Genomic DNA, 12518 nt, shown 5'->3' with positions numbered 1-12518 from the left:
GAGAAACGGCCAGTGCCCTATTATGATATATGTAAGCAAGCACTGAACTGGTTGTGTGAAACAATGCCTACATCCTCCTCACCAACATCAGTAATGTTTGATGCTATGGATCAAAGAGATTTTGTTTTAAGACTTAGATTATAATCAAGGCAGCTTTTGACAAGGAGAGCTCCATGCATCTTTAAATCCTGATTATTCATGTGTTTTGGCTTAGAACTTATTTTTTGGCAATCACACTTTTTAAAGAAAAAAGTGAAATAAATCATCCCTAAGGTTACACCAGCAATGTCAAAGCTTCCAAATGACCACCTCACTCAGCATTGTCATGCACAGGTTCTCTAAGTACAAGCATGACTGAGACGTTGCTCTCTCTCTCTCTCTGGAGGCAGGAAACTCACACTGAGCAAGTAGCCTGGATTCTGTTTTGAGTTGGTAGGAGTAACCCACCAAAACCACACATTCAAATCCTTTTTGTTTTAATACCTGTAGGTTACCTTGCTGTAGAAAGAGCGCACAACTCATAAAAGCTTTGAATCCCTCTTGACCCCTAGATAGAGAATACAAAGTGGGAAAAGAGATGCAGGATTATCCTGCATTCTGGTTCCTGTGGGCTGACTCAGCACAGTACAACAGATCCTAATGGTACATCCTCTAGTATCCAGAAATTTCATTAGGAAAGGAATTAAAGGATACTGCACCTATGTCTGGGATTGTTAGGCGACGGGGTGTCCCAGTACACCCTCTGCACACACACCAGTTCTGCAGCATAGACATGGGCAGTCTCTACCTTCTGGAAGATATAAGCATTAAGTCAAACATGTCCTAAACAAACTCAGTTTACTGTGTGTATTCCAGTGCTTTCCAGAAGTTAAACAGCTCATAATAATATGTTTAATGTGGAGGCATGGCAGCCTTGGGTTTCTTGTACTGGCAAGGTTATGGGTAGCTGTAGAGTTTCTTCAAGGTACACCAAGGACCACTGCCTTGTTTTGGGGAAAGTGACCTGAACTACTGCCAACACGATGAAAGGCTTGAAGTGACTTGAATGTTCACTGACCAGACCTGAAAATCTGGAAGAGTAATACAGAACACAAAATCAATTAAATTTAAATTGTCTTGATTATTTAAATGATTTTTGCTTTCTGTACCAAATTTCCTCATTTGTTTTCCGAGTGCCTGAAGCACGCCATATTCTTTAATCTAAAAAAATTCTCAACACTACAATAGAAATTAAATATTACAAAATACAACTTCTAGTCTTTGAAACTAAGCACAAAGAATTCAACCTATTGTATTTCAAATTGTCAGAAGTTGTTTACAAAGAGCTTTTGAACATGGAGAATCAACAGATAATTCATATGTAAACTATATATGACTGAGACAAAAAACCCACAGAAATTATCATGTTCCCAAGGCTCTCACTAGCTTTTCCCTGTTCTATATGTAAAAGAAGAAATGATCACTTCTCTGACAGATAAAACAATACTTTTACTGTATGAAGATTTACCCGATGATAAAAATATTGTCAGTTAAAGAAATCCACTCCTAATTTTTAATATTAAACAAATATTACAGATATCATTTAAGGAAAAATTAAATTGCAAACATAAATCTTGAAAAACACGTAACTGGCATTATGAGTGGAGGTGCTGCTCAGCTTATTTCAATTTGTATCCTGCTGAAGAGCATGACATCATTTTTTTTCTTCCCTAGCTTCCCAGTTTTTCCTCACTACATATCTCTGTTTTTTCAATTCAAGTACATGTTTCAACTCTGCTCCCATTAACCCAGATGCAATTTTCATTGTTACAGTTTCTTCCATCAGAAATGCTTTAGCCGGTTGTTAAATGGATATTAATTTTAGTGTGTCAGAAGTGGGGAGGGGGACAGCTCATGACTGGGCATCTGAGAGCAAAGCCCTGACCCTGCTGAAAAGCATTGAGTGCTCTTAGCCAGGACCTGGTGCTCAGCACCCCCCAAACCCAGGCTTTTATGCTGGAAGCAAAGGTCTCTTATAAGAGAAGAGGCTATTTCTGAGGTTACCTAGACTACAAGAGCACTCTGAAATCACTGAGTAACACACAGAAATGAGCCAGTCATACAGCTCAGCAGTGGCTGAACATCTTTGGCACAGTATCTTGAGGTATACAGGATTATTTTAATTAAAATCTGGATTTAAAATGAAAAAACAAACAAACAAACAAACAAAAAAAACAACTAGCTAATAGGCTTCAACCAGGTGCAAGTCACGCTTATTAACACAACTGACCTGAACCAAAATCAATCAGAGCAGTTAACAGAACAGAGGACACCCAAGCCTGCAGAACTGACTACTGATGAACACACAGATGCAAAAAGGCTTATTTGAACAACAGATTTAATTTTTACAGTCTGCTCTTCATGACACAGCTAATAAATGTACTACAGCTGAGATATTCAGATGTGGTTGCTTAAGCTGGGCAGCCAAACCCTCATGCTGTATCTACACTGCACAGATTTGTTAGCATTACTACCTGACAATCTCCTGTTCCACAACAACAATTTTTATCAGCAAAACATTACCCTTTCTACAGCATCAAATATATCATGCTGGGGGGCATTTTATTTATCTTTCTGTTGGCACATGAAATGGTTTCATGGCCTCCAAGGCACAAACTGTCTCACAGAGATGTTAAAAAGGGAGAGGAGGTGCTGATGGTGAAGGCTGTGCATTATTTGTATACCTCTGTATATCCAGCGTTTCTAGAAAGCAGGTTTCCTTTTATTCAGATGTCTGAAGAGGTAAACATACCAATACAGTTTTCCAGATTTGTAAACTCTGAACCACTGAACATTTTAACAAATGCACCAAAACTTTACTTAAAAGACACTGTTAACTATTGCATTACCTGGCCTTATATGCTCACCTACACACACTACGCCTAGGCTAGATTTTAAGCTTCTATTACACACAATAGTATCACAAAGGCTGAAAGCGTTAACCTAACTTGCACATACATTCTGTCTCTGTGCATACATCAGAAGGGCTCTAAGGTCCAGATCATTTACGGTGTCTCACAAGTCATCTAGCAATGGGTCCACAATGAGCAGTGCAAAGGTGTGATAAGAATAACACACAGAAGTCACTTATAGCAGCATAAATAGTCTATGGCAATCCTGTAGACATTAAATTAACTTGAGAAGTAGCCACTGCTTTTACACCATTAAGCATCTCAGTTACCTATTTGGATATAAAGTATTCATGCATGTGGCATTCATCAGTTAAAATGCAAGCCTTGTTGTATGTCACAAGGGTGTTAATGAGAGTGATAGCAGAGCATCTTTAAAAGTGGTTAGGAGCAGGTCATGCAGGTCAATAATTCTCTTCTGTTCTCACATATCCTTTATTAAAGGTCATCTCAATGGACCACATCACCAGAGATGCCACAGAGATGATTCAAAAAAGTAAAAAAGATACAGTAGGGAAAAGAAAGTTGACGAAAAGCAATACCTACATTAGGGGAGTGACACTCTGGCAGTTAAAAGCCACTGTGGTGACAGGAATGGAAAGGGTTACCCCACTCAGAAAGGTACAAGAGGCCTGTGACAGGAGTAACAGAGGTAAGCATCGCTGTACACAGTGACAAAACAACTGGATTAATCTCCTTCGGTAGAATAGGAGCCCAAGAAATCCTCTCCTACAGCTCATAAAAGGTTAATTACACAAATACTTCATACCCTATGAAACAGGTGCTGTGTAAACCCAGTGAGCCCTGTGTCCCTGCTGCGAGAAACAGCCAGGAGCCCTGGCTGCATCCTACCTTCCCCTCACCAGCCAAAGGGCTTTGTGGCAGAGATGGCTCCAAGGTATTTAGTACTTTTTTCTGAAGGTGTACTGGGCCACAAGAGAAATTGCATGTAACTGTACCCCGGTCTCCTTGCAGCTTGTCCCTATCCCCATGCTGCTGGATGGTGTCTAAAGGGGGGGTGGAAGAAACATGACAAAGGCTTCTACCTCTTCTGCCTCAGGGACAGCAGATCTGTACCTGTGTCAGGGAACACACGCAGACACACACACACAAACCTCGCTTCATAAGCAGCCTTCCCTGCTGTGGGATTTTAACATAAATACTTTGCTTCCTTAAAAAGATGTCACCCAAGGAATTCCTCAAATTCACTGAAATAACATTGAAACAAATTATTCTTTGTAACTTGTTGTGACAAAGGAAAATAATAAACCAACCCCAGAGGATCAGAAAGACACACAGATTATTCATTGTACATTGTTGCACCAGTAACCTTAGTAAGTATAAGACATATATGTCCACAGAACTTTTCTGAGAGGACTAAAGCACTCATCTTTGTGACTCTTCCAATGCATAAAATTAGGGTAGAAGATATGTGGAATATGGGACAGCAACAGTAAGAGAGTGTAGAAAGGGAAAGGGCAGCACTAGGCCCAGCTTTGGCACACACCACTCCAATTACTGGTAAAACCTGCTGTTGTGCTGCACCTCTGCTTCTGTGCAACAGGGACACAAAACCATCCTCACTTCAACTCAGTGCTTAGGAACAAAAGATGACACAGGGAGCTCACTCTGAGAAGGACCTTAGGAACATGATTTGTTACATGCAGAATTTCCTTTGAATACTCCAGTTACCAGGACGACCTCAAATTAGTAGAAGTTATTATTTTATCCCCTCCCTTGTGGATTTTCTTAAAAAATATTCTTAGAAATATCTCTAACTGAAATAGATTCTTGAACAGCCCACAGCTACCTTCAGAAAGGCGGAACCTGAGAGGCCCTCAGAAGTAGACTTTAGGAAGGGAACAAGAGAAAACAGCTGTCGCATTAATGAAACAGAACAACATAGCAAGAATCAGATTGGATTTACACAAACCACCTCCAGCTGAAATCAGTGCTTAGGCAGCAACAGTACAGAAAGGCCTCCCTGGTCCCTACTCCACCTCCAAGTAGTGGGTGATGTTCTTTGGCAAAAGAGCAAACTCAGATACAAATCATCCTTGAACATAAAAAAAACCCCCAGAACAACTAATTACATACATACAGTCAGGTATCTGCATGAACAGAAGAAATTATCCTGGAAAAACATGAAATGGATGTTGTGTGTGTGTGACTTTTCCTGAAGCATAGCACTGTTCATCTGTTTAAAAACCTTATTCTCCTGGATTTCTACAATTCTTGGCTTTGGGTGGCTTATAGCCATTACACACTTCTCAGTATATTAAGCATCAATACATTGAACACCAATACCCATGATCATGCCCTGAGTTGAAGTCCAGAACTTAGCTGCAATTTAAACGATTTGTTCATACAAACAGAAGAGTATTTCTGTACATGCCAAGCTAGATTCTGTGTGCAAAGACAACCCATTAAAACACAGATGCACGTACAAACGCAGTACGGAAGGGAGGAAAAGAACCGAAAAATCAAATCTCCGATTTCCATTTCCAGCCTGCCTTCGAGGAAAGGAAAGATGCTGCCTCCCCCGTCCCCAGCCTGCGGACAGCGCACCCGCACCAGTGAACGCCGGGCAGCGGGGAGCGGGCAGGGGCCGGGCTGGGCCCCGCCGCCCGGCACTAACAGGTGCTGCGCCCCGACCTGCGCCCGGCAACTTCTCACGCAGTGCCTCCAATTCCAGATGGTCTCTTTTTTCCCTTTTTTCCTTATATTTTTTATTTCCACCCCCCATTCCCTCCCCAAGCTGCACCGCCGCAACTTTGAAGCGGGGAAGAATCGAGTGGGAGAGGCGAGCGATGCCGCGTGCCGCGCCGCTGCCCCCGGGGCCATCCGTCCCGTCCCGGCGCCGCGCCCCACCTGCGCGGCCATGAAGGAGAGGTCCATGGTGCTGCCGCTGGAGCTCTCGGAGGAGCTGGCGGAGGTGCTGAGGCTGCCGCTGCCGCTGCTGCTGCTGCCGGGGGCGGGCGGGGCGCGGGGGCGCGGCGCGGGCACCGCCTCCCCCAGCAGCGGCGGGCGCGGCCGCGGCACCGACACCGGTACCAGTTCCAGCTCCGGCGGCTCCCGGCGCGGCCCGGCCCGGCACTGCCCGGCGCGGCACGGCCGGCTGCTCCGCCAGGGGGCGGCGGCGGCGACCCGGCCCCCGCGCGGGGCTGGGCCTGGGTCCGCCCCCGCGGCGGGGGGAGGCGGAGGGGAGGGGGAGCGACCGCTACGCGCTGCCCGACAGCACCTGTGGGACGTGCCCTCCCGCCGCCGCCCCGGCAGCGCGCTCCCTCCCGGCCCGCATCGCCTTCAGGGGACACGGTGGCCTGGGATCGACCCCACACCGGGGCCAGCCTGAGCTGGAACGAAGCTTTTCCGTTCTCTGAGACCAACTGGGGCTGGCGTTTCCGCGGAAGAGCTTTGCAGCCCCTGCTTCACGCTCGGTGTCGCACTGGCGATAGGCAAGGCTGGATGCTCGGACAGAACCAGGTCGTGGGAGCGGGAGGCCCTTGGTCAACTCATGCAAGTCGGGAACTGATGATGGGCGAGGGCTGAAGAACAAAGTGTAGCTCAGCTTCCGCTGCATTTGCAGGTCTTCTGCATCCTACAAACCCTTTGAGATACATACTTGGCTGCTACACGCTTGCCTGGCTTCCAAAACCATCAGCCTTTTTTTGAAATACACCACCAACTCCTTCTCTCACCATAGCTGCGAAGAACTTCTGACACTTATTACACCTTTTCATGGTTTAGCTGTTAGAATTTTATTTTCAACTTCTCTGTTCTCCTTGTTCCAGAATTTAGCATTCCACCATTCACAATAAACAGATTTTGTCTGTTTTCTTATGTTTTCACTTGTATCTCATACTGTTATTATTTTTTCATGAAAATTCAATATTGGATGGCTCTGAGAAACCTTTGACACAAACTAGAAAAGCAGGATAATAAAAAATGTAAGTTCTTACCTGTTGAATGAGGTTTTTTCAGTGATTTTTATTGCACTCCTGGCATGTACCTTTTGGTTTTATTTTGAGCTCTTTGGCCATATTTTTACTACTTCAGCCTGTTATAGGGGCCTGAAACAGGGGTGATGGGAATATGAGTGTGCAACAGCAGCAGAAGTGCCTGGAGAATTAGCTTTGCACCGGGGTTTTAAAATCTGGATGAAAAAAGAGTAGGTACTTCAGCCTTGGGTACTGTGAATTATACACTGGTTTGTCAGTATGTTGCACCATTGCAACAGGTGGTTGTGAAAAGAAAATCAGATGTTTTAAATCAGTCTTTTACTTGAATGATTATTAGTGTGCTGGCCAAAAATGCTTTTATGATGAGAGGCCTGTTAAGTAAAACAAGTAAAATTCAAAAGAGGCTGCGTCATTTCAAGATTTTTAAATTCTGTTGTGTAAATAATGGAATTGTCTCTTGGTGGACTGTCTCCAAAGTTTTGAAAGGGCATTGATGTGTGTGTCACAAGCCATAAAGTAACTTCAAAGCAGTGTTAATCTTTCATTGTTTACATAAATTTTACATGCACAGGGTAGACATCTCTACGGAGTGAATGTAGCCTGGTCATTCACTGCGTATGCAGCAACAGCTACAGTAAAGATCATTTCCGCAGAATAACACAATAATTAAGACTGTGAAACCACAGTAACTTCTGTACTTGTTCAGTTCTATGGAGCACAAGAATCACTGAGAAACAGGGCGGGAAAGGATCTCAGGTAATAATCTAGTCCATGTACCTGCTTAAAATACAACCAGTTACTCCAGTGGCCCTTCAAATAGGGGTTTTACATTTACCTAGCCTCTTATTGAAAGTGTTCCATGAGGAAACTTTCACTCCATGCCAGGCAGCACGTAGTTTTATTCTGCTGGCCATTTCCTAAGGCTTTGTCTACCAGGGAAATGGAGATGAGATTATTTTACCTGGGACACATATTTGCATTCTGCAAACAGCTCTCATATATTTTGTTTGTCTTTTTCCAGTCCTACAGTGTCTTGTCCATCCCCTGAAAGCACTCAAGGACGATTGCTAACGGTAAGAAATCTGTTCAGTCAGGTTTTCGAGTATTTCACTGTGATGATCAACAAGTTCAGCCAATTAGTAGTCTCCAAGCAGTTCCTGGCTGAGATCTTATTTCTCACAGGTAACAATGCAAGACACTTGTTCATAGTTAACCTTTTAGTGAGAGATGGTGCATCATCACTTTGGCTTTCTTGTCATTGAATTTAATTAATTGTTCCTTTCCACTGAGAAACAGTGCAGCATTTCTATTGATCTATTAATATATTTCTGGAAAATTTATTTTTATCCTTGGTATCTCAAAGATTGATTTCTTCCTTTTTGTCTCACATAGTTTCTCACTTCAGGAATATCTTGCAGACCAGTTATTGGGGAAAAAAATAATTGTGACCTGCTCAAGTTTCAAATTCTTTATTTCCACACTGGTTTTTGGAACAACCATTTCTCTTTAAAAATATTGACTTAGCAGAAGCATTGTTCAATACAGGGGACAGTGAACCCAGATACTTTCAGTTCCTATGACACAAAAATACATAGCTCTCTTCCTTCTTTGTTCAGGAGGTTTAAGTCATGTGGAAAATTGCTGACTGTTGTCCACGTATGTAAATTCCTACTAATCTGGAGAAAGAGGTGTTCATTACATACAGTGCCAGTGAAAAGTAGTAACCATCATTATATTTTGAAGATGATATACATTTAGTAGTAGTGTAGAAAGTGATTAAATCTGTTAAGCAATCTGGAAGTTTGATGTAAGGAGCAGACATTAGAGGAATAGTGAATTAAAGGACTATTGCATATACCAGTTGTTCTGCTTGTGTGGTCTAACTATGAGCATCCATAGAGTCCAATGCTATACTCCTTTAGATGCCACTAAACATTGCTTCCTATTCTTGATCTCAGCTGGGAATTTGGCTAAGTTATCCTGGGAGATTGTGCCAGTCAAATCAGTCTTTATAGAAATACTTGTAGACAAATTGCCTCTTTACCTGGTAGATCTTTGTAACTGCCTTCCCTACTTGAAGGAGTGTTAGGTTCACTAGAACAGCACTTCTCTTTGTGAGAGCCATCCAAATAATTCTAAAATTTTGTTCTAGAAAGATTTTTTTAATCACCAAAATTATTAATCACTGCAATGTCCTCAATCTCCAAGCTATAAATTTACCATTAGTATTTCTTAAGTTGAACAAAGGAAAAAAAATCATTTTTCAGTTTTCCCTTCTGCTTTCTCTCTAGTTCACTGCCTTGTTTGTGGAACAGCATGAGTTTATACTGTTTAAGCTGCAAATAATTTATGAGGAAAACCAAACTATTTGTGTTCCAAGCTTTTATTATGGTACTACAAAAAACAAAGCTAGGCTTCTCCCTATTCCCCAAAAATACATTTTGGATGTAAATTGCTTTATAATAGCTCTGTAAGTTCTTCTGTAAAACAAGTATTTTAGATCTGCTTCTGTCCTCCACTAATGATGATGCAGAGTTTGAACTGAGATCTACCAGCTCTCTTGACAGCTTTTTGGTATGACTTTCTCATCAAAATATCTAGACCACTCAAAATTATTATGTCATGATTTGCTATTGCTATGGATGGACACTGTAACACCCAGCTAAAACTGCAAACATGGTTGTGTAACATTATTCTTAAAAACAAGCTATGATAGCCTAAGATGCTCTTTAATTAGCTTATAAAGCTGTTTGCTAAAAAGACCACATTTTTCAGTACAGTGGAACACAACTCAATTAGAGAATAGTTTGGTTTGTCAGTTTTCCTGGGGCATAGTAGGAAATCCTTTGTTGCACTGCATGTGTGCGTAAGCTCTGCCTTTGCTTCAAAAAACAGACCTAACGAAACATGACAATTGAGTCTTGCTGCCAAAAAGGATTTTAAATGGGCTTGTATCTGTACAGCCCTATTTACCATATGTTGTATTTAGATACCTTAGGCAATGCAGTACCATTTTTTAGCTTTGCATCCCTGATATCACATTTAAATCTTACATTTACGCAAAGTGGGACTAACTTCCCACTTTGGGGAGAGATGGTAATATTGACTTCTTGCTGCATTTTAATGTACTTAAATGGCATTCCCTTTGAGCCCCAAATTTAGCTGACTGTTACCCCAATACAGCAGGTTGCAGTCACACAGGGCAGCCAGTTCCCTTAATGAAGAATCAGCCACAGTGACACATGGTATCCTGTCTGAAAACAGAGTGCATTACCTCTGACAGACCCCTGCTGTTAAATACATCATAAAGGAGGCCAAGGATGCTGTTTTTTTCAGGTGAAGTCTGGCTGGAATGAATTACCGAAAGGGAATTAATTCACAAGCATTTGACTTCTTTCTTTCTTTCTGTACATTTAGGAACTGAATGTTGATTTTGTTTGAATCTCATCTTTCAACAGAAAAGGTTGGTACCTGCAACTCAACACAGTGCAGCCCTTAAATTACAAGCAGCCAGTTTCCCCGAGTGAAATCCAAATGCCGCAACTTGCTTCTCAGGTCCCCTGGGCCGTACCGGGACAGTTACTCAGGGAGTCACTGTCAAACTGGGAATGGAGATGGTTTGAACTGGCCGTTAATAAACAGTAGGTACAGATATGTGCTTAAACAAATGCTCCTTTCCAAAGCTCAAGTGCCTGAGTCCATGTTGCAGACTGATGCCTCCTCTGGCTCCAGATCCTGTACCCCCCTGAGAGAACATACCCATAAGTTTTCTTTCATGAAGATAATGGGCAAGTACTGTTCCTCTTTATGATGTATTGGAAGGGGCCCACTGTTTATAACAACAGGATAAAGAAAAAATCCAGAAGAAGGAAACTTTGGTTCAGTGACCTGTGAAGCCTGAGATGGACCAAGCAGGTCCCGGTTAGGTAGAGGTATACCTTCTGCAAAAGACTGCTACTGGGGAGAAGACCTGCTCCTTGAGCCACATTGAAAACAGATCTCTGCAGAAGGACATGTAAGTCACTACATAAGAAAGAAAGAGCTTGGAGGAATCTGCCTGTAGCCCAGTGTTTCAGACATTCCTGTGCAAGTAAACCAGTTTGGAGCCCACATCCCACTGGCAGGAGAGTTGGTCTTTATGTTAGGTGGTCTTGGGATAAGAAACACAGAAATTACTTCAGAAGAGGGCTCAGGCACTGCAATACTGGCTGTCCAATCAAATATCAATACCTAATGCATTGCAAGTTCATACATTATCTTCCTTTACAATAGTTACTGAGATTATGATAACAGAATTTCATTTTTGCACTGTAACCATAAGCTGCCAAGTCAATAGAACTGGTCAGAATAAGGCTGACTTTTCTTCTTTCCTCCTTCTCCTTCTCTTTTTCCACAGTGGAATGTGTCTTGTATGAGCAAGGGAATCCTGGAGGCCAAATCTACACCTACAACTCTCCACAGCTTTACAAATAAAAACATGTTTGTAAATCAAAGCTGAAGCATCCCTGTGGACTTTTCAATGTATCCCAGTAATCACAAGAGGGAGTAACATTGTCCAACATATTTGGTGTGGATTACATCCTGTTTTATCCTTCTGAACTTTCAATATCAGTAGCTGTTACATACTGAAGGGTTCAATCATATGTAACATGATAAAATGAGTTAGTGCCAAGTAATTTAAAGGCAAATTAAGTTTGTAACTTTCTCTGTGACTCCTGAATCTCCCCACAGTTGCTCACACAAGAATAATAATCATCAGATGTTACCCTCAAATTACCTGTGGGCAAAATATTCCTCCCAAAAGAGTTTTAGACTCTCCTGAAAATACTATCATTAGCACACAGATGAGCTGTAATAGTGCTCAAATTCATAATGTTTCAGGCCTTTAGCTTCATGTAGAATTTAATTCGAACGGGCAAGAACACTTCTGAAGTTCAAGAAGCTCCTCCTTGTACTGCTGGCACTGCAGCTTTATAAGCAAACAACCCAAATCTTTTTGACACAGGAGACAAATGCAGAAGTACCTGAATGTAGAGACAAGAAAAAACATTTCCATCTCCTTCACTCCTAGTCTACACCAAGGGAAGGATGGGCACTTAGCCCCGTAGGAGTCAGCACTCTCCAGGGAGCCCCAGCCAGCCCCTTAGCTGCTCTCAGTCTTAAAGAAAGTGACACTTTTTGTCTCATTTATGTGAGCTGAAAATCCAACTGAAGCAGCAGCAAAGGCAGACTGAAAAATCTGGCTCCTCAAACTAGCTTAAACTGCCTGGACCCACGCCCTGAGCCCCACCAGTGACTCTTCCGATAGGGAGGATCGGGTCGGTGTCTGTTTGTAGACACTGGGCACTCTCAGCCTAGAAGGAAGCTGGGCGAGAAGACCTGACGGCAAGGTAGAAGAAGTGGGAAAGTGATTGGTCAGGGGTTACCTCCCCTCAGTGAGTATACACATATATCATAGGCATCAAAACATCTCTTGCAGACTCTGGCTCTGACCCCTTATTGTTGTAATGGGTAGATTAGAATAAGGGATGACGTAGCCTTTCTTCTAATTACAGTCCTCTAAGTATTTTGCTACAGAACCGTTTTTCTTAAAAATTGCCTGTTCAGGTAA

The 12518-nt window shown here is 42.4% G+C and overlaps 1 protein-coding gene across 1 annotated transcript in view; it reads right to left on the bottom strand.

Moving 5' to 3' along the window:
- The window catches only part of C5H14orf132 (chromosome 5 C14orf132 homolog), a 36267-nt gene extending 29739 nt beyond the window's left edge, over positions 1–6528 (bottom strand). Inside the window, exons 1-2 of the mRNA XM_065839280.2 lie at positions 6332–6528; positions 5820–6249 (exon numbers count right to left, since the gene is read on the bottom strand). Of these exons, the coding sequence (XP_065695352.1) occupies positions 5820–6249; positions 6332–6528 (627 nt within the window). The remainder of the gene's footprint in view (positions 1–5819; positions 6250–6331) is intronic.
- Positions 6529–12518: the final 5990 nt, after the last annotated feature.

This window comes from Patagioenas fasciata, chromosome 5 (assembly GCF_037038585.1).
Source record: "Patagioenas fasciata isolate bPatFas1 chromosome 5, bPatFas1.hap1, whole genome shotgun sequence".
NCBI lineage: Eukaryota > Metazoa > Chordata > Aves > Columbiformes > Columbidae > Patagioenas > Patagioenas fasciata.
This window is presented reverse-complemented; position numbering and strand designations above follow the sequence as displayed.